The sequence below is a fragment of the Patella vulgata genome, chromosome 2 (assembly GCF_932274485.2).
Source record: "Patella vulgata chromosome 2, xgPatVulg1.2, whole genome shotgun sequence".
NCBI classification, from domain to species: Eukaryota; Metazoa; Mollusca; class Gastropoda; family Patellidae; genus Patella; species Patella vulgata.
Window position 1 is genome coordinate 35,046,606 of NC_065880.2, and position 26,377 is coordinate 35,072,982.

General features: G+C 34.6%; 2 protein-coding genes across 4 annotated transcripts in view; one reads left to right on the forward strand and one right to left on the reverse strand.

The window, feature by feature from the left end:
* LOC126811852 (MOB kinase activator 1B) lies at nucleotides 1–13,672 on the reverse strand. Its single transcript, XM_050537797.2, has 4 exons — nucleotides 13,310–13,672; nucleotides 5,688–5,854; nucleotides 4,988–5,215; nucleotides 1–4,751 (listed from the first exon to the last, which is right to left on the reverse strand). Exons 1-4 carry the CDS (start codon nucleotides 13,321–13,323, stop codon nucleotides 4,510–4,512), a joined length of 651 nt encoding a protein of 216 aa, XP_050393754.1. The 5' UTR covers nucleotides 13,324–13,672; the 3' UTR covers nucleotides 1–4,509.
* LOC126811846 (heterogeneous nuclear ribonucleoprotein H2) overlaps nucleotides 13,256–26,377 on the forward strand; it is a 25,662-nt gene continuing 12,540 nt past the window's right edge. The window contains exons 1-2 of one of the 3 annotated variants that reach the window (XM_056099237.1): nucleotides 13,256–13,385; nucleotides 21,934–22,031. In XM_056099237.1, the coding sequence (XP_055955212.1) occupies nucleotides 21,941–22,031 (91 nt within the window). In that variant the 5' untranslated portion in view covers nucleotides 13,256–13,385; nucleotides 21,934–21,940. Of the gene's footprint in view, nucleotides 13,386–19,837; nucleotides 19,967–20,149; nucleotides 20,365–21,933; nucleotides 22,032–26,377 lie in introns of those variants that run through there. The other 2 variants (XM_050537790.2, XM_050537791.2) reach the window with 2 other exon arrangements.

Consider the following 26,377-nt stretch of genomic DNA (forward strand, 5'->3'; position numbering starts at 1 on the left):
TGGATTTCAGATTTTTATAAAAAAGATAATATACTACATAGTTTAATGTACATCATTTATACAATCAGTTTTTGTTAGAAAACAAAAGTTTCAAGGAAGTCAAGCATTTGGCATTCTATTGACTTGCACAGCACATAAATCTAATGAGCAATTTACAATCAGGACCTGGACAAATAAATATCGAAAATATAGTCGGGTAGATTATATATAGGCACAGATAAACTTGCATATATTACAGACTGTTATAGCAAGATATAACTGTAAGATATAGCTGCTTATAACAGGCTATTCTCAAATAACCCATTGTGATGTATAAGTGGTTAATTAACATGATTAATTGGTGACTCATAATGACATACTAATAATTCTACAATATAATGTAATTCAATATAATAATACTAAAGATAACATGCCTTATTATATCTTGATAGCCTAAAAGTAATCAGGTTTAAGGTCAAAATAGATACCTCCAAAGAAATCGAAATAAGACACAAATTCTCAATGATTCCTTCAAGCCAATTAAAAAGTAAGGCACACTTCTTATTGAGGCCTTGCTGCTCAAATATAATTTTCACCTTTTCTACAATAATAAAGTACTTGCAAAAATACTTTATGAGTTTATAATAGCTTGCAATGTATAAATAAATGTATTTTCTCCTAAGTCAGAATAAATCAATTATGTTTGATGCTTGAATCTGTAATCTGAGAAGTCGAAGTGGGTAGGTTTGGTCTGACTTCCTGTTAGCTCTTCAAATACAAATAGCCTTTAAACTATTTTTAGGGTACATATAATATAGTACTTCTTTTAATGAAAAAGATCTAAAGTTGTCATCTTTGTCTGATCCAATTGATAAATATTGATCAATAGAATTCGTGTAAAGTAAAATATTTAAAAAAAAAACAAACAAAAATTAGTACCAGTACCCATTGTCCACATAACACTAATCACAGAGAATATCCTTTTGCCAACATACAGCTTACATCAATTTAACCACATTTGGCAAAATGTTAAGTCACTTGATACAGTGAAATTAACAATGTGAATTGAGAGATTTTTTTTATAATTAACCAGTGAACATTTTAGTTAATATTCTGATATTTCATAACTAAAATGTATAACTAATAACACTACCATGTAAAGATGTTCTCCCTAATATAGGAAGCTACTACAACGAATGACTTAAATGTATACGGAAGCTACTACAACGAATGACTTAAATGTGTTAGTTATCTATGTCATACTTCTAATAGTCAATACACTAGTATTTATCATTCTGAACAGTAATCTATCATATTAGACATGGATATAAAATTTAAAGAGCAATTTGGATATTTCAATTGAAATGTTTTGAAATTTGTCTTAAAATGTCTAGAAATTTGAATTACCGGTACGTTTTAAAATTCACTCCAAAGTACTTCAAAGAAAGAATCCATTTGACACAGTGCTCTAGAAAATCATTGAATATATTTAAAATTTCAACATTCATAAATTTTACAATAATATTCGGTTACATCTTGCTTATAATATTGAATGCTAAATCACATGAATGTGAATTGTACCCATTTAAATCATAATTTGACATCAATACTTTACACTGAGTAGCTCACGACAGCATACACCTAAACTCTTTCCAATGGCAGTACAATAATTAACATTCTTTGGGAATAATAGCCTTGCAGTCACACCGTTTAATTTTTAACAAAATTTATATATATTTTTAATATTAATTGAAAGGTGACTATATAGTAAATGAATTTAAGTTGTAAGACATAAATAAAAGTTATATTTATAAGACTATTTACATGTAGATATAGAGTGAGGGAAGTAACTGATAAAAGAATTTTTTTTAAAGAGATTTATTGCTACATGTATAAAAAATACTTCTTAATTAACAGCAGTAACAGATATATTTCTTCTTCAACTAAATTTTGAATGTTAAGCTCGTATGATTAAAAACTTTATAATTTATCACAGTAATATACACAAGACAATAATTAACAATTACATATAGGTACATGATTCACATCATGAAATATAAATTAAGAACACTGCCATATTCAGCAAACAAAAGCTAAAGATTGTGATTTGCTAGTACCAAACATCAGACAACTTAAGTGAATTGTTTAACCTTCGAAACTCTCAAAACTTAGTTATTTTTATTTCTGAGTGTCATTTGCTTGAAAAAAAAGAAAATAAAGGCTGTCACAAACTAGTGGTTATTTAACGGTGAGTAATGGCCAATGTGCAACAGATGATAATCCTGATAATAATCACAACTAACCTCGATGTAAAAATTGTCAAAATTGGTAAATCATTGCTAATGGATAAATCAATGTATATTGTGTAAAAATTGAACTTCCCCCTCAAAATCACAATAGAGTTAGTTGTTGTCTGATAAATTATCAAAAACAATGTGGGATGAAAAACTGACTTGATGCCAACAAACAATCACTAGTATGCTTTGGCTTTAGATGCAATCCATGCATATGACAAATATCTAGACTAGAAAATACTTTACATTTAACAATTAATCTGTGATTAATTCAAGTTTAAATAGCCTTAAAAGCTGGTGGTGTATTTTATGATAAAAAAAACTTGGTCTAATCCAGTAAATATCCACCAGCAGGATTAAAACAAATATTAATTTAAAAATATATTCTCTGAATGGCATTTTAGCAATTGGAACTTAATAAAATTACTGCAACGTTTCAACAAGATTTCACAAGTCGTTATTAAGCATATATAAATCATTTCATTTTATTTATTTGTGTTGATATATGCTTGATAACGACTTTTGAAATCTTGTTGAAACATCGCAGTGACATAAACCATAGTAATTGTTATCCATAAATAGTGTTTTATTTAATTTAAAAATATATTACTATGTTTCGTGGCAATTTTAAATGATAGAAAAACCAAAGCATGTGAGAATCTTTGTTTTGGCATTGTTCAAAAATATTACAGAATTAGATTTTGATTTTTGCATTGGATAACAAGATGTGTTCATATCCAAATAAAATTATCCCAGTACCCCCAAAAAATGCTTTCTTTGTATTTACAACTCTCTATTAAAACTGCATTTAGACAAATAAAGGGAAATATTTTTCAGAAGACTAGAACGTGGTATATATAACAGTATCAAAGTTTTGCAGCTGTATGTTTAGTAGGTTTCACCACCATTTAGACCTTCAATCAAATAGGAAAAAAATGTAACATTAAAATAAATAGAGGGCTTAAGTCATGAAAAAAAAAGTGATGGTAAAATGAATTAACTCTACAATATATTGTTTCGACAATTACTAACTTATAACTTTAGCTGTTAAAGGCCCATTAATAATTAAATTAAAAGAGGTGATATCCACAAAAATGTAAAAGACCAATTCTACACCCAATGCATCAACCCCTTATCAATTGATTTGTTTGACAACATCTGTAATAAACCATTGCCATTGATAACATACTAATATGATAATATAATCAAACTAGGAATGGACTTTTAAGACTAAATTATAGTAGTTGAAAATTCACTATGAATTTTTCACTTTAAAAAATAATGTTGTAGTGTTTTTTATGCTTCACTCCCATGCATTGGATCAATCTTGGCTGACAAAATAAGTTTGAGAAATAGGGGAAAATTAAAATACAAATTTAAGAAAAAAGAGGGACTTATAAATAATAATACATCATACATAGTAACCAAAGAACATAAATCCTTCAGCATCTTTAAAACTTAATTAAAGCACTAAGCGTGACATAAAACCAAACTAAAATCTAGTACTTATACTACACAATGACATGCATATTATCACAAACAAATCCACAGGTAAAACAATAATTGACATTTATCTTGTTTTTGACTAACTGAACTTAAAGTAAAGTCAGTGAGATTCAAATTGATGAACGTACCGGTATATATATTTATAGAGAAAAATGGGGTTTAACATCCACAAACTAGGTCATTTCGGGAGTAACACATGGTTCAATTTTATTTCAATAATTCGCTTGCGCGTAGGGGTCTTTAGTAGTTGGAGGAAACCAGAGGACACGGAGAAAACTCACGAGGTTGGACAGGCGACCCTACTATTTTCTGGTGCTATATTTAATACATTTTTTAAATTTTACTAAAACTAAACAAAATCAAATCATTTGAACATTTAAGGTTCATTACATAAAATTTCACAAAATTAATGTCCTAAATCAGAACAGAAGGATTAGAACTGCTGAAGTTTTAGACTTGTCATTACCAATCAAGCTTATTCCATAATCTACCGTTACTTTTAACTTAAATTTCTTTACAACACCACCAGAAATATCTACTATATCACATTTACACACAAGCAAAGAACAACATGTATTAAGGGTTCTTTTAGACCCGTCAAATATTTTTACTGTAGACAGATACAGGGGGAGGGGTCCAATTACAAAAAAAAAAAAAAAACATAAGCAAAGCAAGCAAAATTTGTTTTACTGAGACATAAACACTCATGGACGGCCGACTAGATAAGGCATTATCGATCTTTACAGCTTAATTTATCAATAAGTTCTTGTAATGGTGCCAATTCTTTTCGGTCAATCAAGCTGAACTCTTGTACGAAAAATATGAAATGCTTGAAAGAAGTATTCAGATGAGCTTCCTCGCTAAGCTGAACTACTTCTTTGAAATGCTGATGGTAGATATGTGCATAAACTCTGAAAAGGCGCTTTAATATTGTCTTGGCAATGGTTAGAAAATTCTTTGGAAAGGGAACACCTGAAAAATAGAATATAATTAGGTCAGTCAAATCATACCACTGTAAATATCAAAATGAGAAATTTGCCAGGCGACAAACGGTTTTCCTTGCTCACAAGTTTAAAATAATAAACTTCAAGATAACTTTTTTAATGTAAATTTTGTTTTACAAGTAAAATAAATAACAGCAGGAAAACCTGACTCTGAGATTTGACATTTATTGTTTTTTTTATTAGTTATTCTACATGCAGCCTTACCGATTTTTGAAGGGAAAATTGTTTCATCATCCAGTTGGTCTTGAACCCATGTCATCAGGTAATCAATATATTTTGGTGCTGAACATTTTATAGGTTTTTTGATAGTTGTACCATCAGCCCAATGGTATTCATATTTTGGTCCTGCTGACATTACAGGACAAGTTTCTTCTGAACAGAATTCTGTTATTGTTCCATATAACATATTAATCTGATTGAAGAAATCAACAGCTGGAAAGCAGAAGAATAACAAAATTATTTAGACTTAGAGAACTGTGGAGACAAAGTGAAAATTAATGCGGATAAGAAATTAATGCGTTAAATATAATCTATTGGAAGTCGCATAATTTTTCATCCGCATTATTGTTCTAGATAGTTAACTTGTGCAAAAACAGAATAGTAAATCAGTGGATGGAGAAAACTTAACACCCACTCAAAACAATAGAATAATCAAACCTGATTAATCAGACATTCAGCAAATGATGTCATTATCTTGTAAATAGTTTTTTTCTTTAGCTAAGAAGTTAATCATGTGGATCCATTTCAGGTACCATTAATTTCTTAACTGTATATAGAAAGTGATATCCCGGATTACATAGACCATGCTTCATTGATTCAATGTATTTTTTTTAAACATAGACCAAAATATACATTTGGAAATACCTAGTGTTTTAATCTGATATGTCATATTGAAATAACTTACTATTCACTGCAACCCATTCATTAAGGTCTTCTCCTTCTGGTAGCATAACCGCTAACCTGAGGTTACCACTCCCCAATGTAACTGCTGCATGTTTCATCAAATCATACTGATGAGTTCCTTCTGGAATGTTCTTTTTAGGTTTAAAGGTCTTATTGTTTCGACTTCCACTGAAAATATATTTATTACTCTGGTAAAACATTTGAACTGAACTATTTAGTTTCTACCTCAATGAAATATATTCAGTGACTGGCAAGGAGTTTGTTAAAGAGGTGGTTCTAATAGTAAGTGCAGGAGGACTGCACCACACATAAACAATTAAACAAGACAAACCTGTGGACAAGTCACAATATACAAAGACTTTTAAAACAATAAACAACAAAAGTATACCAAATCAAATCCACTGCCACGTACAGTGTCCGGTACATATATCTGCTATGTACCACTGACTTTGGGAAACCGCGTTGGAAAACCCCAGGATGGAACCCTGACCTCCTGCTAAGTGAATCAGCGCCTTACTTATCGAGCCACTGCGACTAGCTATAATCCTTAACAAATACAACTTTTATATGACACAATTTAAGTCTTTCATTCGAGAACAAGCAACCCCCCCCCCAAAACGTCATTTTTCATACAATCAGGGGGCATAATCCATGACGTTCTGGTCTGAAATGCACAAATATCGAAAGGGACTGAGATCTTTGGGATATAAATATATATATATTAAGTTTCATCAAAATGTCACCAAAATTGTGACCTCTAAAGGGTCCACAACCTTTGTATTACATGTACATGTACATATACCCTATATATACAATTTGTATACAAAGAACGGCCATTTTGTCGGGCAGTTTCATTTTGATTTTCCCGAAATTCCAATTCAACCTTCATTATGGTGGAATGGTGATATACTATTCAAAAAAAGTAGGGGATATTTGATTTTGGGGGCATAATACTAAAATATGCAAATGACTACGAAAAAAATCACTATAGAACCTAACAGAAGAAACATTTCCAGTTACATGTGACGCCCAAACGCACCAATAGCTACCGCATGGAATGCAGGTGATGCTTGGGATCATCATGGGGGTCCAACCCAAGATTTGCACGACTCTGAATTTGAATGTTACAGTCATTGTGGCATTGAATTCCAGGGTGGAAACATCAGTTTAATTGTTTTAGTGACCAGAAAACAACTTTTGATATGCGTCGGCTTACCCAAAATGAAAGGTTACGTGCCCTTGGCATGCTACAGATCGGCACAACACAGGCGGTTGTGGCGCGGACGATGAATGTTTCTCAGTCTGTCATAAGCAGGCTATGGTCCAGATACCGTGATACACAATCTGTACAGGACAGACCACGCTCAGGTCGACAACTCAAGCCCAGGATCGATTTATCCGTACCTTGGCCTTGAGAAATCGTGTCATCACAGCAAATCAGATCAGCGCTCGTCTTCAACCAGACACTGGTGTGAGTGTGAGTGGCCAGACGATTCGGAATCGACTGCATAGGGGTCACCTTCGCGCCCGACGTCCTCGCGTGATCCCTTGTTTGAGAGAACATCACATTCAGGCAAGACGTCGTTGGTGTAGGGATCGTCAACACTGGGATAATCGACGCTGGACCAATGTGATGTTTTCAGATGAGTCAAGGTTCACTGTTGATTTTTTGGACAGACGTAGGAGGGTGTGGCGTCGTCGAAACGAGCGCTTCCAAGACGTTAACGTCATCAGACATGATCGATTTGGGGGTGGTTCTGTTATGGTGTGGGGAGGCATCACTGTTGCTGGAAGAACGGCTTTACATGTTGTTGCAGGGCGTGTTACAGGCCAGTACTACCGGGACAACATCTTGGCAGTCCATGTTGTGCCGTTCGCACGACGTCATGGCCGCCGTTTCATCTTCCAGGATGACAACGCAAGATGTCACAGGGCCAGGATCGTTACAGGTTACCTCCAACGACAGAACATCACCACATTACCTTGGCCAGCACTGAGTCCCGACCTCTACCCCATCGAGCATGTCTGGGACATGCTTGGACAGAGGTTACGTCAACGTCAACGTCCTGCCAATGTCCAAGAACTTGCTGCTGCGTTGCAACAGGAATGGGACAATCTGGACCAAAATGACCCTAGACGTCTCATTAGGAGTATGCCACGTCGGATCAATGCTTGTTTGGCAAACAGAGGAGGATTTACCCGTTACTGACTTGGTTGTGATGCTGTGGTAACTTTGCTGTTTGACCCCGGGTATCATTTTACCCTTATAATGGTCAGTCTGTGCCTTACTTAGTCTAACGATCATTTGGAATAAATCGATGAATGTGAACTTCATTTCATTTTGTCATTTGTTTCTTCGTCAGTTTCATTAGGTGACTTTAATAACACTTAAAAATCAAATATCCCCTACTTTTTTTGAATAGTATATATCTAAACAGTTTTTAAAATCAGAAAAAAATTGTGACCTCTAGAGAATCCACAAGCTAAAAATGTGATTTTTCGACCAATCAGGGGCCATAATCCAGGAAGTTACTTTCGGATATGTGTGATTATCAAAAGGAACTAAGATCTTTATGATAAAAACATATATTTAACCCTTTCACTGCGCATACCCGGTAGTACCGGGTATTATAAAATGTCGGTAAAATACCCGTACCCGGTATTACCGTGTACTCAGTAAAGCCCTCGCTAAAATTAGTACCGTAACTGCAAGTGCCATCTATTGTATTTTCTATACACTAGAACATATTTCCACGTGTTTCAAAGCGGCAAACCGTAAAATGGCGGAGTGCATAGTGACAACGTAGACGATGCACTCTCGACGAAGTCGTGAATGACGTCTTGCTGACCAACACGTGGACAATTTCGAGGCGGGTGATACACATAATTCGTTTCCAGTTACTTGATAATGATAGTAGTCAGGACAGTGATTGGTATTATGAAGTGTGTGATTTGTTGCGCGACGTTCCGCCCATGGCTAGCTATGTCTCCCGTGCATGATGAACAAGCCCAATGTGAACACGATAGCCCTGTGTCTGCAGTAGATTCTGACAATAATTCTGATGTTGATAATAATGCTGGCCTGCTGGATCGTAAAAGACGTAGGTAATTCCTGATTCCCGAACGTGTAGATCTATTGACTGACTATATTGATAATGATATAGGACTTGGGGATGAAAGTGAAAGTGAAAGTAAAAACAAGGTATTGCAATCCGCACGTGGTCATGGCAGCGGGAGACGTGATGCGCGTGTTCGCGGCGCCATTGCTCATGGCTGCTATTGATATTTTTGTTCATTTTATATATCTTTATCAAAATCCAGTGAAAAAAACAATATCTTTTAAGTATTTCATGGAGAAAAATTCGTTTTCGTGTTAGCTTTAGTGAGAAATGAGCAATCCAAAATGGCCGCCATGACGTCACGTGACTACATTATTATGCAAATTTCCAAAATTCTATTTTTTCCTCTTAGCCCAACCTCATGCCCATCCCAACAGACAAAAAGATTTTTCATAAAAGCTTCCATAAGTACTGCTTGGCATTCAGTTCCAACCTCCCTTTTTTCCTCAAAAAAGGGTCTAGCACAGGCAGTGGATTTACGTCTAGCATTGAAAGGGTTAAAGTTTCATCCAAATTGGATAAAAACTGTGGCCTCTTCAGGGCAGACAACCTTGATATACCATATTTTTACACTACCGGTATTTGCGTCAGTTTTTTCTGATTTTCACGGAATTCGAACTTAACCATCATTAGTGTATAAGTGTGATATATTCCCACTTTTTTTTTTAAATCGGATAAAGATTGTGATCTCTATAGGGACCACAAGCTCAAAACGGGATTTTTCGTATAATCACAGGCCATAATTTAGGAAGTTACGATCCGTTATGCGCAAATATCAAAAGGAACCAAGATCTTTTGGTCGTAAACATGCATTTTAAGTTTCATCAAAATTGTGACCTCTAGGTCTACAACCTTGATATACCAGATGTTTACACTATTTGTGTACAAGGGGTGGCCATTTTGTCCGGCAGTTTTGGTCTGATTTTCACTAAATTCGAACTCAACCATCATTATTAGGGTGTAATGGTGATATACTAAATTTTTTTTTTTTAAAATTGGATAAAAATTTTGACCTCTAGAGGGACCACAAGCTAAAAACGCGATTGTCCTTACAATCTGGGGCCATAATTCAGGAAGTTACGATCCGATATGCGCGAATATCGTAAAGAACCACGATCTTTGGTTTATAAACATGAATTTCAAGTTTCATCAAAATCAGATCAAAATTGTGACCTCTAAGAGGTCCACAACCTTGATATACCAGATGTCTACACTATTTGTGTACAAGGGGCGGCCATTTTGTCCGGCAGTTTTGGTCCGATTTTCACGAAATTAGAACTCAACCATTATTAGAGTGTAATGGTGATATACTATAACGTTATTTTTAAATTGGATAAAAATTTTGACCTCTAGACGGACCACAAGCTAAAAACGCGATTTTCCGTACAATCAGGGGCCATAATTAAGAAAGTAACGATCCGATATGTGTGAATATTGTAAAGAACCAAGATCTTTGGTTTATAAACATGCATTTCGAGTTTCATCAAAATTGGATCAAAATTGTGACCTCTAGAGTGTCCACAATCTAAAAACGTGATTTTTTGTACAATCAGGGGCCATAATCCATGAAGTTATGGTCCGATACATCCCAATATGGAAAGGAACCAAGATCTTTGGGAGATATACCTATATTTCAAGTTTTGTCAAAATCGGATAAAAATTGTGACCTGTAGAGTTCCACAAACAAATTGTGAACGGACGAACGGACAGGGGCGATAACAATATATGTCTACATGAAAATGTGGGTGTATAAAAACTGAAAAGTTTTTTTCTATCTTTGTGTGTATGACATTGAAACGGAGTAGACCGCATTACAAAATGGTTTACTGATTTTTGGATATGGCAGCCATTCAAGGCAGGTGTATCTATTCTCAAAGTATGACATAGATGTTCTGGGTACAGCTAATGAATAACTACATGTATCCCTTGGCCTAATTCCCTAGCTAAATTATTATGTGGTTGTAGTAAAATCTTTGGAAATTATCAACAAAATCCCTTTAAAAAAACAAGTGCTACAAGTAAAGTAACAACTGCTACATTTGAAATGCCTGCAATTATGCCATGATACATCAAATGTTTTAGAAATGCCAAACTCAAAATTTTAGAAAATCAAAGTGCAACAATTAAACTACAGGTACATGTAAGTGTATTACCAGTAATTGTTTGGAACCATTGATGTCACTACTGTCTGAGCACACCGCGTGATGTATGTTTGTCTTCAAAAGCCCGGATAGAGCAGAAAATACATGTAGGATGTTAAACCTTATTTCATATGATTTTTGGATGAAACCAATAACAGATGTAATGAAGGTACATTTTGACAGATTTTGACAACCACTTGTTGCATTAAAACCAAACTGCAATAATTTTCTATGGTTTGAGTTTGAGCCATGCAAAATTTCAACTGAAAATTAACAACATGTATAAGAATTTTACATGTACATCAAAACAACTGATCATCTGTCTACTAAATTTTAATCACAATGAATGCATGTAATTGTAACTGATTCAATGGATACTAGCAAAAATAAATTCATATGTATATAAACTAAAACTTTCATAGTTTTAAATATTTTATCAAAAGTCCAAGGTGCAATGTACATGTTTCTGAATTCTGGTTAAGTGGACATAAATCCTCAGATATGCGTAAATGTGTGGCCAATTTTTTCAAAGAGCTGTCAGGCTGTGACACAGCAAAGATTTGGTCAGTTGACAGTTCCAACTAAAATATATTACTGTAAGCAACTCCACATAAATATACCCCGATACCCTTAAAAAATTTTGATTTTTCACCTAACAAATCAAAACTCTTAGTCTTACCTACTCCCAATAAGTCCAAATTTATGAAATCTAGATGACATTCACCAAATTGCTATTCATGAATAATTAACCTGTAATTATGTTGCTCATTTTTATTACCAACATTATTTTTCATGTGTGTGAAATCGCTTTATTTAACGTTCACTTCCACCAAAGTGACATCGCAGTAATCCAATAAATGTCAATACATGTACCCTGAGCAGGCTTAAATTTGCACATACAGATTAGTAATCTGGACGTGAGGTGAACTCTGCTCCCAACATCTACATACTAATGATACAATAATAATATTCATAAAACATAAACAATAGAATTAAATCCTAAAAAATATTTCAAAATATAAAGCAAGAAAACAAAGTGGTCTTACTGAAAAGTATAAAACCAAAACCAAATAAAATACCACAGGCACATTGAATTGTTTGTATGTTTGCAAATGCCCAAAATAAAAACCAAACTGAAACTACGTTGAAACATCTTGTTCATTAAACATACATTATGCAAGAGCTAAATCTGCCTATTGCAGGTCTTTCTTTAGGCCTGAAATGTTATCTAAATTATTAATTAGATATTAATTAACATATCCAGACCATAATCAACTCTCGATGGTATCGCTAGCCTGCAATTTTTATTGGATTAGGTTCCGATTTACTGTTCGACTTCCATTCATAATTTAATCATGAAGTGGATAATCAAGACTATGTTTTTTATCCTATCGACTTTAGTAATGATGATAGAGGCTAGGCCGAAAATTCAATCGCTAAAATCTTGGTTCAGATATAGTGGATCAATTTGACTGTAATTTTCAGCAAATTCCCTTTAGTATCTAGTTTTTAACTATTATAGTGAGAACTGCCAGCTCTTTATCTAATCCCCCATAATGTCTCTCCAACTGTATTTTCACGATGTCAAAGTTTGTGACAGGTCTAGACTCTAATTTTGCAGGAAAGAACTTTTTTGTATATTGGAATTAATTGTACGGTACAATGAATTTTCGTTTACTTTAGTTTACTTTTGGTGGTATCATTCAAACAGATTGATAAGTTTATAATAGTAATAACCCTGATCATATAATTTGCTCATAGGCCTACAGTACATGACTAAAACACTATGTTTTTGCATGGTTCCCGGCAGTAGTCTCTCTGGTAACCTTTCATATTACTATTATTATTAGGATCAATGTTGTTATGACTTTTAGTTTTTCAACACCATTTCACTCGACTTTGACTCAAAGTTTGAGTTTTAATGTAGGCTACAGCTTACAGAAAATATGAAACCCTTTGAATTTGGTCTGCCGAAAAGAAAAAAAAATCAAAGGAGGTAATATCAACATATAACTGTATCTATAAATAATAAAATAAAAGCCTTGAATTTTTAGAAGTTCAGTAGAAGTTGTTTGTAGGCCAAGTGATAGAAATTAGAATTTTTGACAAGCTTACCACAGAGATTTCAATTTAATTGTATTTGTAAACAAAATGGGGGAGAAAGTCTAGATATTATTCGAAATATGACAGTTATAAAATATTAATATGTGTCTTTTATACTTTGATGAAACTAATAGTAAAAGGTTCACAATTAAGTTCAACTATGCCATATTTCGACAATACACAACCCGTTAAATTTGGTCATACTTCTATTTCCTGTTTAGTCAACCAAGAAAAATGTTCCGACTTCTTTTTATACTTACAAAAGGAAGCTCATCTTTTAAATTCCAATAACAATGCAGTACGTGAAAGATGAATAGTTCAGCTAAATAGTCCTGGGTAAGTAATTCAAAATAATCGAAAAACTGTGCGGATGATCATGGATTTAACCGATGTAGTTTTGACATATAAAACATCAAATATGGCTTCTCAATGTTTATGTCAGAAGCGGAAATGAGTAAGCTAACTTCGAAATTTGATTCTACAATTTAGTAAACGAGTGAATGTAATAACTTAAACGGGAATCTCTTTAAAAAATGAGGCAACTATAAAGTAAGTTCTCAAATTATAGAATTATATTACAAATTGCATCGTTAATGAATTACACTATTTCGTTTCGCCACCTTTATCCGGTGTCATTTTAACCTCGGTTGTCCAGATACCTGATAGCCATAGAACTTGATAGGGTATACAGACCACTCATCCCAAAGATAACTCATCCTAAGACAACTCATCCCAACCTTAAAGGGACAATAACACTCTTGCTGGCTTGACAGCTCCAGAAAATAAAAAATATCCTTATTCTAAGTACTAGATGTGTTAGTGTCTTACCTGTTGTGTAAATTATCCATTAAATCCTATTTTACTTTTTAAATCCAAGTCACATTTGAAAAGCTTTACGTCAGGCTTTTCAAATCATTTAGTTGAATTTTTCCAATTTTTTAAATTAGGTGTGTTAAGATGAAATTTATATCACCAATTAATTGGAATATTGTAAAATAGTACAATTTGTTGACCAGAATAAAGATTGGGACATATTATTCAGTTACAACAAGAGTGGTATTGAGCCTTTAAAACATGGGCAGAGAACTCGAGATATAAGACAACTCATCCCAACAAATATAAGTGCAACTCAGACCAATCTGTTATTTTAATAAAATTCATATTGTTGTTTTAATCAAATTGATGGTTATGTGTATCGTTGTTTGTATGTTTTTGTACTTTGTTGTTTTACCTTCTACTAACATCTTCCTATAAGGAGGCAGCACAACTACCAACCCAGATCAAAATGGTGTCTGAGAGGAAACTGAGAAGACACCAACAGAAGCAGACCAGATCCACATGTTAATATTAAAAATAATATAAAACAAGATGACTAGTCATCAACATCCCGCGCCCTTGCACTTGTTTGGAAGAAATAAGGAAAAATAACTTGTTTATGCTATTGGTAATCAATATAAAAATGTATCAGATTTCACAAACAGTGTCACTGGTCCTAATATTGTGGCCCTGTTTAGTAGATATTGCTCTCTATTTCTGAAAACTAATGACTGATTGCTATTTACTAGAAGATTTGAGATAATTTATGACATTAAGCTCTGTTTTTAAAAATTAGACATGACTACATAGAAAATAGAGATATTTTGCAAGTGGAGGGAACTGGAGCTTTAGACAAATCTCATATTCCGACACATGGAATATCAATTCACAGAATTTCATACTCTGATCACAGTAGCTCGGCAAGGCAGGGTCGCTACTCCCTGTAAGGTTTGCACAACAACCTTTGCCTACCTCAATTAGCTGCTGTATGTTAAACAATAAACTTATAGAGGAGACTGGGGCACATTGACCATACGTTCACATTGAGCCACCCATATTTTTTATTGTATTATGTGGATCCAGCTACAGATAATGGGAGATGTTCCCCTTTAAGGTCTTAGCCTTGACAGAGATTCATAGAGGACATCAATCTGCTAGTAAGTATTTATGGTACTTTTTCTGTTTTCAACGCGATTTAGTAAATTTTTCAGTATAAAGTAATGTTAAGGTTTCTCTATATTATTATGAAATAATACCTTGTGAATATTGCTATGTTAAAAGTACCCCATTGGTCAGTTTTTCTCCCAATGACTTTTTGTGGCAAAATTTCAGACACCATTTTTAATTAAGAATTTGTTTTAAATTAGTCACTCGGGGTAGTGTACCCCAAATAATGTAATTATTATTAAAGAGCTTTTGTAGGCTCAATCTGTTATAATATCGGTTTCTGATACAGATTTCTGATACAGACACCATTTTTAATTAAGAAAATTTTAAAATTAGTCACTCAGGGTAGTTTGAACCACAGTCTTTGGGGCACATTGAACAGGTGGTTCAATGTACCCCAAATAATGTAATTATTATTCTTTTGTTTGCTCAATTTGTTATAATATCGGTTTCTGATACAGGTTTCTTTTTTTTATAAAGATCTGGTATGAAATCATAAATGTAAAACTGACAGGCGAAAGCAAGATGATGAATTTTTGTATGTTGGTAAAATAATAGATAAATATACAGATGAGTCGGAAACAGATGAGCCAGAATCATTTACACCACAGTTTCGTTCTATCGTCAAAGTTTAAAGGCTCCAGGAAAGTTTGTTAAACCTGTCGTTGAGGACATTTCATGTATTGACGAAAACAGTATTGCAATGTGCCTACCTGAACCCATGAACTCTGGTGGTACAAAAAGAGTATCGTCCCTTGTTCATTTTTCTATTAATTTGGAAAAATTTAAGTGCAAGTAGTATGAAAAAGCATTTTTTGTGCATGTTGTTTATATTAATAAACCATTTTGTCACTGTTATTTGGCTCTATTTTGTTTCTTATACCCTATCTTAAAGACGATTCAATGTGCCCCATAATGTGGTTCAATGTACCCCGTCCCGTGCATGGGGCAGTTTGAACCACATTTTGAAAAAATTTCAATAATCAAAATAAGATCTAAATTTTAAATTGATTTTAATTAAAATATTATCAGCTAGTAAGCTATAATAGTGTTTAACATCATCAGGTGAATTTAAGCCAACATATGATTTAGGTGAGGAATGAGAGGACTAGATGCAAAAACTGGCTCAATGTGCCCCGGTCTCCACACCAGAAAATAAAATACTATAATAGGTTAATGTTTGTACAAAGTTTCAAAAAGATTTCTTGAACAGATAATAAAATATGCTCCAGAAACAAAATCAGGATGGAAGGCTGGATTTCAGAAAATAAAATAATGGGTAAAATTATTTTAAAGGTATCTTGAACAGTCAAATGTGTTTCCATGGAAACACATAAAATTATCAAATCTGAGAAATTCAAAATAAGTGCCATGAAGATATCTTGAACGATTTATGAGATATGCTCCGGAAACCAAATTGTACACCAAAATCTAAGTCATTTTTGTTTCCATGGAAACACACATAATATCAATCCCAGAAATTCCTAAATGGCAAAGGCACAACTACTGTAATAGGTTGATGTGTGTGCAAAGTTTCAGAAAGATATCTTGAACGGTTTATGAGATATGCTCCGGAAACAAAATTATACACCAAAAACTAAGTCAAATTTGTTTCCATGGAAACACAAAAAATATAAATCTCAGAAATTCCTAAATAGCAAAAGGCACAACTACTGTAATAGGTTGATGTGTGTGCAAAGTTTCAGAAAGATATCTTGAACGGTTTATGAGATATGCTCCGGAAACAAAATTATACACTAAAAACTAAGTCAAACTTGTTTCCATGGAAACACAAAAAATATAAATCCCAGAAATTCCTAAATAGCAAAAGGCACAACTACTGTAATAGGTTGATGTGTGTGCAAAGTTTCAGAAAGACATCTTGAACGGTTTATGAGATATGCTCCGGAAACGAAAATGAACGGACGGACAGACGGACGGACGGACGAACGAACCCCATTTCAATATCCCTCCCTAACTTCGTTCGGCGCGGGATAATAATGACTATTTGATATTACGACAACAAATAAAAGGATGCCTGACAACTCGTCTAAAAGACAACTCATCCAAATATAAGAAAATACTACTCATCCCAAGATAAAAGACAACTCATCCCAACTTTAAAAAAACACTCACCAGTCCAGGGCCATATGTGTGATTTTAAAAGTGGGGGTGCAGCAGAGTGGTGGAGGGCGCCAATATAATGCCCGAGTTACTGAGCGCAAAGCGGTGACTGGCAAACGCGTTTTACACCCACTTGGAGCTGCAATCAAAGTCGCTCCTGTGTGTCAATTTCGGCGGGGCTATTTCTCATTTTGATGTTAAACACACCAAAAGGAGAAACATCTTGTCCTCTAAACTAGAACTAGTCCGAAACACCAATAAGGCCATGTGGATAGGATGACCAGAACGAGAATATTTAATAATGTCATTTGGTGGCAGCGCCCCCAAAGACCAATAACGCCTTATCAAATGTGGATAAGGGCGACCAAAACGAACCCTCTAATGTCATGTGGTGGGTCAGATGCTGACCCAGAAAGAGGTGATAGGAAGGGCACTTCGCCTATGGGGAGGCACCCATGTCAGGCGTCCTCCCTCAGAAAAGTTTGAAAAATAACGCTGCAGGAAACACGTTATTCGGCCACTCTGGTGATATCTAAGAGTCGATTTTGTATTTTATATGGTCGATTTTTTTTCAGGGGTGCCTTATTTCAGGGGCGGCAGATTTTTTCGGAGAGGCATTTGCTCCTGGTGCCTCCCCCCCCCCCCTGGATCCGCACCTGTGGTGACGCCCCATACCTTCACATAAGTGATATAAGAAAGTTGGATCAGGGCAAACCTGGGCAAACGAATCAGGTACCCATTGAAAGGTTGTCAAATTTTTTGAGGGGGTGCCATTTTTCCGGCTGCCTTATTTTTCTGGGGGTGCAATGTACCCCCTGCACCCCTGCTAAATACGGCCCTGCACCAGTCTGTTAAAACAACAATGTACTAAAACATTATTAGAAACAGTGAAAACATAACCATCAATTTGATAAAAACAACAATATCAATTTGATTAAAACAACAATATAAATCTGATTAGAATAACACATTTTTTAATTTTTATAAGAAAATCAGATTGGTCTGGGTGGTCTTCAAAGAAAGCAATGGTATTAAAACAAATTTACCTAGCACTTGGGATGAGTGGGGTTTTATAAAAGTAGGGATGAGTTGTCTTTTATCTTGGGATGAGTTGTTGAGTTGTCTTTTATCTCAACCCATGTTTTAAAGATGGGAATGAGTTGTCTTCTAACTTGGAATGATCGAGATGTCTCATATTGGCATGAGTTGTCTTGAGATGAGTTGTCTATATACCAAATGAAAAACCCTCTAGGCCTACTTTCCTTTTTAAGAAAATTGATTTGTTAAAGCATAGTTCTGTGGTTGGATCAATTTGATTAGGCCAACTACACATTTTGTCAAAGGCCACAAGATGTAAGGACCGAGAAAGTTCTTCGAGATTTTCCGACGTGGTTTTCCCTTTTCAGTGGTGTACATTGGCGTGCACGTAAAAGATCCCTTGGCAGTTGGAATTCAATATAAGAGTAGGCCATAGTGCAGCTGCCCGAGCAAAATTACCCTCATAGCACGCTGTATGGCGTATTTCCGTCTTGATTAGCCCAGTCTGAGCAGAACAGTAGGAAGTTAATCCCCATATCATTTTATTTCTATTTACATCTTAGCGACTTTCACAAAAATTAAGCTGGCCATAACAAATAGATTTGGCTGTATTCTTTGTAGTCTCGATCATCCAAAAAAATATTCTACGAATATATGTCTGGATGCGTTGTCAACATTTGAGAATAATAGGTCATTGGTTAGATTAACCGGTCTTTTACATTGTCATAAACAAACTCTAAGGGAGGTAACTAGTCCTTAAACAAGATGTTGACACCCATGAAATTATTTCAAGAATGTCATTTAAAAAAATCCATTTGATTGCAGCCAGTTCATTATCCAACACTCTTATTTTTTTTGTTTTGTAAAATTTCTCTCTTCATGGGCCATATCTATGTTTTTTTTTAAATTAATCCTAATTCATCGTCAATTCATGTTTGTTTATATTAAGGCAAGAATTATGGGATTTATTGCGAGAAGGGGCGCAACTCTTACTTGACTTGGCCAGAAGATGAACACAGCTACAAGGGCTAAAGCTATTTTTAGTCTTTCTCTCCCATTTCCTTTTTCCCCGCTTTTGTGTGGCGATTTTTGTTAACTTTTTGGTGTAGAATCGAAGAAAGGGGTTTGAAAATACATTTTCTGTCAGGTTTTGGTGAATATTCATGATTTTGAGGTGGAAGGATACAAGAGTTGAAAGGTTGGTTAGGTTGAAATGTAGGGCCGAAAATTGCATGTTTATTTGTCTCTACTTCAGGCTTGTGTATCTCAAGTTTTTCATGAAGAACCTCATACGTGCTTTTGGGCATGATGTCGCCACATAATGTTGCTCCATCTGTAGTAGAAGGCGTTCTACCCAACGAAAATTTTGGAAAAAGTTACAGCTCGGTCTAAGAGACGAAAATTAACATTAAAGTCAATGGGGAAATCATTAGTGACCTGTGGCTAAAAACCAAACTCACGGTTACGCATGGGCAATGGACTTTCCGTTGATGATTGTTTCGAATTTAATTTGACGGAAGAAAAAAGTTAATATTTGGGACTCATTAAGTCGCATCGATGTCATCCTTTTCAGTGCTGATCAGTGTGCCTCCGTACGTTGAAAACTAGGAGAATCTGGGTGATCGAGACTATATTCTTTGTGGTAACAATTGCGCATGCGCAAACATTGTTAGTTGTTGAAGCATAGTTCTCAATAGTTCTATCCTGTAATATTAACTTAAATAGAAGACGTGCATATACAGTGTTTTCAAGGCATCACCTTTTTCTTATCGGTTTGTTTACATATTTAATTACAATTTACGTTACATTTTTTGGTATATAATACAAAGTCGTTGCTGGCGGTTTCATATTCTGCGTTCACGTGTTCTTTGTAACCTAATTTTTATTTTTATTGTCCGCCATTTTTGGAACACTCACACAAGCAAGAAATAACTATGAGCTATAGGCTAATTTATTGATAGACCTAGATAATAACTTATAAGTAGTCTAGTGGACCAAAAGAGTACTTTCAAGTATAGTAAGGTATCAATGCCAACGAAAGTGAACAAATGCACCTGAAAGAGCTCTCAGACAAAGGTAGAAAAGATACGGCGTCGTGTGGCTGATTAAGTGAAGTTGGTAGCCTAATGCCGACTGTATTCATTGTTGTCGCTGGGCGAATAGGGACAAGGTAGAGTAGTAATTACGAGTAACTAAATGACAATTGCACAGCCTACGGTAAACACTTCAGCAAGTGGCAGCAACAATTGCATTTTTCCCCCAAACTATCATAACCCATTTTGTTCTAAAAGAAAAACAAACTGTTTCTTTAAAATTAAAAAGAGAAAAACAGGGGCATGCAAAACATTGACTGATTTGTATCATGAATGAAATGGGAATTGACATCCTACTTTTTTGCACCAACTGGACTAATGAAAACAGGCATAAGACATACATGGTGCTATGGGGAAAATTTACTTACTTGAAATAAAGCAATTCAAAACAGGATTCAGGAAAGAAATTATTATGAAACACATGTTAAAAAAAAAGGCTCCACCAAACGATAAAAAATTAGTTGTATCATTTCCAGTAACGATAATATATTTTCTAAATAAAGGGATAATATGCTAACAAATTTATTTCAAAATAACCCAAACACAAGAGAATATTTACATGGCATGCACGATTTTACAAGCCCCCAGAAATTCTTAACGATAATTCGTAAGCTGCATAGGAAGTAATCGGTCAGTTACGCTAGTTTACTATATTTTTTAATATTATTGTCCGAAATCTCGTTATGAAGTCGGAACCTTGGATTGCGTGTATCCTTTCCAGGATATACAGTACACGGCTAGAGTTTCAAACTAGAATCGCCGAACACGGCGGAATAACACTGAGTTCCGCAGGACATCCTTAACGAATCGCCAAATCATGGAGTTTCATGGTGGATCACAGAGTTTTGCGGTGAATCGCTTGCGTGACGATATGGTCCCGATTCTAGCATGTTGAAGAAAAATGTACTTAATTTAAGTTGAATACATGTATGTTAATCTTGAGCGAGGAGGCTAGGGTCAAACTAATATTGTCTACGATACATTTTGATGCTGCCGCGAAAACGTGTACATGTACAATAATCCAACGTTCACCGGCAATCTATATCAGTTAAAATTTTGAACATAAATGTATTACTTTGGGCTATACATTAATATGTATGCAAACAGTGAAAAACTTACAATTTCTTAAACGTATCATTTGGTCTTCGTCTATAACTTCCACATCGTAACACATAGATGTAATTCATTAATCATTGGCTGCTATCAAATCCAAATTTTAAATTATGTACGATAAGGTTTTACAATTACATCATTACTGGCAATTTCAGTTAATCTAAATTAACCATCTATACAACACAGTGCCATATACCATAAATCACTCTGCGATGCACACAACGGTATGTCAAATGGTCAATTACGCGCAAAAACATTGAGTGTGTACATGTATTCTTACGCGATATCATTAACCTGTAGTTGGAAGTGGGCATAAAATCTCCGCTGTGACAATATACATCTATTGTCTTCGAAATCACATATATTTAATCTCAAAATAAATCATTTGAATTTGACTGATTGTAAAAAAAAAATCACTTTTATATTAGCATGTTCTCTGTTTATCTCATGCAGAATTTGGGTCGTGTCTTGCATGGCAACTACATGTCCTGGTTTTTGTAAAATGTTAATTTTTACCATTATTTTAAATTCAGATAAAAAATGTCTTCAGAGGATGATGATGGATGTGTGATTCGGGTAAGAGGTCTGCCATGGTCGACAACTGCAGAAGAAGTTTACAAGTTTTTTGAAGGTATAACTTAAAGATGTCTTACCTGCATACAAACTGTGGTGTTTGATTATATTTGTGGACAAAAATCATATTCAAACTAATTTATCAAATTTTGCTTCAAATCCCTATCAAAACATTTTGTTTCGAAGAGAACTATGGTACCCCAGGCAGCAAGAATCTATTTTAAGAAATCTTGTTTGTCACATGACTTGATTGAGGGAGAATCCATTTTCCAGCTTTTATGGAGGCAGACCACCATTAAATTTCATCATCTCAGTACCCACGAATTGTAGTTCGTCTATTTATAGCAATTCTCTCTCTCTCTCTTTTCTCCCCTTTTGCATGCCCATTTGTGTTGATTTTCTGGTCTAGAATGGACGAAGAGGGTTTGAATTAACATTTTCTGCCAGGTTTTGGTAAATATTCATGATTTTGAGGCGGAAGGATAAGAGGGTTATCAGGTTAGCTACGGCGATATGTACGGCAACTAGTTACATGTTTTTAGTATGCTTCTTCAAGTTTGTGTATCTCAAAATTTTGGTGGTCAACCTCATACAAATTTTAGTGCAAAGACATGACCATTTGTTCCTCTGTCTGTAGTGAAAAGCATTCAGCCCAACGAAAATTTGGGGAAAAGTTGGAGGTGGGCAAAGAGGCCAGAATTAACATTGAAGTCAATGGGGAAATTAATGGTGGTCTGCCTCCTATATGAAAACAACCTGACAGTGGATGAAAGGCCTAAATTTGATGATATGATCTCCAAATTGTCAGAAAATGTGATATATGGCATTTTAATAGTAAAAAATGTGAAATGGTAAAATTTCAAAAATATTTGACAAATTTGGGAGGGGAAATTTTGATTTTAGTCAAAATTTTGTGATTTTCAGTGTTTATTTACTTTTCAAAATTAGTGGAAAATATTTTAATGTATGATTTTTACTTTTTCTGCATTATAATTGTAAGACGGGAAGAAAGTATCATAATTTCACTCAATTTTGCCTAAAAATCATGATAAATTGTCTGAAATTCTTCAGATTACCCCCAATATTGCTGTCAAAATTTTAATTATTCATCTGTTGTAAAATGAACCAAAATGTCTTGCATGTCTTTATTTTCATTGTTAAATAACTTGGCAAGGATCCATGTGTTTGTCAGATATTGAAAAAGTATTCATGTGTTTGTCAAAAATTTAAAAATTAAGAAATTTAGTCTAATTATGTTCTGCTTAGGTGTGTTAGAATTTTCAAAACATGAGTGAACTGCATTTTGCTGCTGTTTTCCTCAGGCTTAACACAATTTTAATCTTTCAAAACCTGAAATTGTTGCATTTCCCTTCTCGAGAAAGTAAAATCTATGTGTTTGCAGGGAAATTTCTCTGTCTTCATTTCATTTAGACTGGCTCACCCTCCCCACCCCACCCCTTTTCTTGAAGATGATATTTGGATATTCAATTGAACATTTGTTGACTCCAAATTAGCAGTAATCTGATTTTGTGCTTGAATTGTAACCGAGCATTTTATTTGACACAAACAAATAGTTACATATAAGATTTCAAGGATTTCTAAGACTTTTTGTTTATGGTCAAACATGTAATCCTATGACATTTCTTCCAAATGAGTCCACACCCCAAAATGGATATGTTGTAGATGTGTTTTTTGCAGCTTAATGTTTTACATTTTGAATGTAAATCTATTATTTGTGGTGATCTTTGAAAATGTAGCACTTACAGGGCAATAAAATATTAATTAATAGCCTTTTCATACCCCTTTTATGCTTTGAATTATGTCAGAACTCCCTTTTTCCATCTCATTTTGTCAGGACATTGATGTAAAGATTAAAACAACTTGCTTCCACATAATATTTACACTATGTAATTTCAAGGATACCTCTGATTGTTAAAGTATTTTAAAAACTGAAATATTCCCATTTTTTTAAAAAAAATAGTGCTTTGCGACCCTTTTATTAGAGTGGCTGGTTGTCACCTAAATACAGCATTTATTTTACATTTATCAATCCATATTTTAATAAATAATTCATACTTCTTATAACAAACTGTGTTTATATGTATGTATATAAGCCAGGGATAGAAGAACATGGCTTTTAGCCATATTCCATCAACAGTATTACTTATGTGGACACAAGTGGGATTTGTTACCACACCAACATTTTTAGGGGGTGGGCTTACAGGTTTCACTATAGTTCCTTACAGTTACCTTCAATGCAACAAATTTGCAGCTTGTCTTCCTGTATACCGGCCAAGGTTTCTAGAAATAAATGCTTTTCATCTCAGACTTTCCCAGAAATAGGGAAATATTAGCATTTTGAGGCATACAAAGTGTCAAAAATGGACCATTTTGTAGAAAAAGGTAAAAGAAAGTCAATTTTTGAAAAATATTCCAATATTTTGAATATTTTTGATGTGACTTGTCTGAAACTCTTTAAATCTTTTCGCAGAACTCACATTTCGACAAAATTAAGAAAGAATCTTCAATTCTAGAACAAAAGGCCCATGGACCTGAGCTGCAATCCGGTATACAAAACACTACATAACTTTAAAGGGTCACCATTTCTGCAGTAATTATTTTTTTCTGATTCTGTATTATAATAATGTTGCAAAAATAAATGTGAAGCTATAAAGAAAAGAATTTTGATGATATATGAACTTATAAAACCATATAGGAGGCAGACCACCATTAAATTTCATCATCTCAGTACCCACGAATTGTAGTTCGTCTATTTATAGCAATTCTCTCTCTCTCTCTTTTCTCCCCTTTTGCATGCCCATTTGTGTTGATTTTCTGGTCTAGAATGGACGAAGAGGGTTTGAATTAACATTTTCTGCCAGGTTTTGGTAAATATTCATGATTTTGAGGCGGAAGGATAAGAGGGTTATCAGGTTAGCTACGGCGATATGTACGGCAACTAGTTACATGTTTTTAGTATGCTTCTTCAAGTTTGTGTATCTCAAAATTTTGGTGGTCAACCTCATACAAATTTTAGTGCAAAGACATGACCATTTGTTCCTCTGTCTGTAGTGAAAAGCATTCAGCCCAACGAAAATTTGGGGAAAAGTTGGAGGTGGGCAAAGAGGCCAGAATTAACATTGAAGTCAATGGGGAAATTAATGGTGGTCTGCCTCCTTATTATACGCCCGAGTTATGGCCCTTGATCACTTCAAAATAATCTTGTGGACGCTATAGAGGCCAAAGTTAATATCCAATTGACTTTAAATTTATACACAGTGCTTAAGGTCATGAGACGAAGCAGCCTATTGATTTTCAGTGATTTTCGATATTTACTGCCAGAGTTATGGCCCTTGATCACTTTGAAAAATCTTGTGGATGCTCTAGAGGCCAAAGTCAATATCCGGTTGACTTTAAATTTATACACAGTGTTTAAGGTCATGAGACAAAGAAGTCTATTCATCCGATTGACTTCAGATTGATACACAGAGTTTAAGAGCTTGAGACGAACAAATAAATTGATTTTCAATGAATTTTTATGACTTGAACAGCTAAATCCATGATATTAAAAACCAAACAAATTCTAATGGTTTTCTGATAATTAATACTTCATGAGTGTATTATAAATGTTTCATTACCGAAAGAAGTAAAAATATACGACAACACTTGTTAACTGCCCGGACGATTTAGCTGCTGTGGGCGTATGTTTCGTTGCCTGACAACCTATCTTTTTTATTCGCTGTACTCACACTCATGTCAAGACCACATTACTCACACCCACCTCACATACATTTAATTATTTGTTTTTAAATGCAAGAATTAAAGGGGGTTGGGTGGCCGAATGGTTAGCACGCACGCTCTGTATCAGGTTGTCTGCCATTGAGTCAACTGGAGGGGTTTCGATTCCCCGGTTGCATGTGACAACGAGTTGGGTCGCCTGTCCAACCTCGTGGGTTTTCTCCGGGTCCTCCGGTTTCCTCCCACTACCGAAGACCCCTAAGCGCAAGCGAATTATTGAAATAAAATTGAACCATGTGTTAGTCCCGAAATGACCTAGTTTGTGTCGAGTGGACATTAAACCCCATTTCTCTCTCCCTCTCTCACAAGAATTAAGAACCACTTTCTGTAAGATTCAGGCAAAAATCAAGACTTTCTTTAGTGACGACCTTCAAATTCTCTAATTTTTCAACATATTGTACCATTTACAATGTAGTACTACAATCACAATTCTAAAAAATCGTTATTTTTATACGCCCACATGGAAATGTGGTCGTATATTACCGTTGTCCCTGTCGGTCCGTCCGTCGTCTACAATTTCTTGTGAACACTCTACAGACTACATTTATCATCTGATTGTTTTGAAATTGATATATAATATGTTGTTTGCATTAGTGAGATGAAGAA

Coding starts and splice junctions, on each gene's coding strand:
- LOC126811852 (XM_050537797.2), bottom strand. Junction 5,216..5,687: donor TGAATGGGTTGCAGTGAATA/GTAAGTTATTTC, acceptor TCTGCTTTCCAG/CTGTTGATTTCTTCAATCAG. Junction 4,752..4,987: donor AATTTTCCCTTCAAAAATCG/GTAAGGCTGCAT, acceptor TCTATTTTTCAG/GTGTTCCCTTTCCAAAGAAT.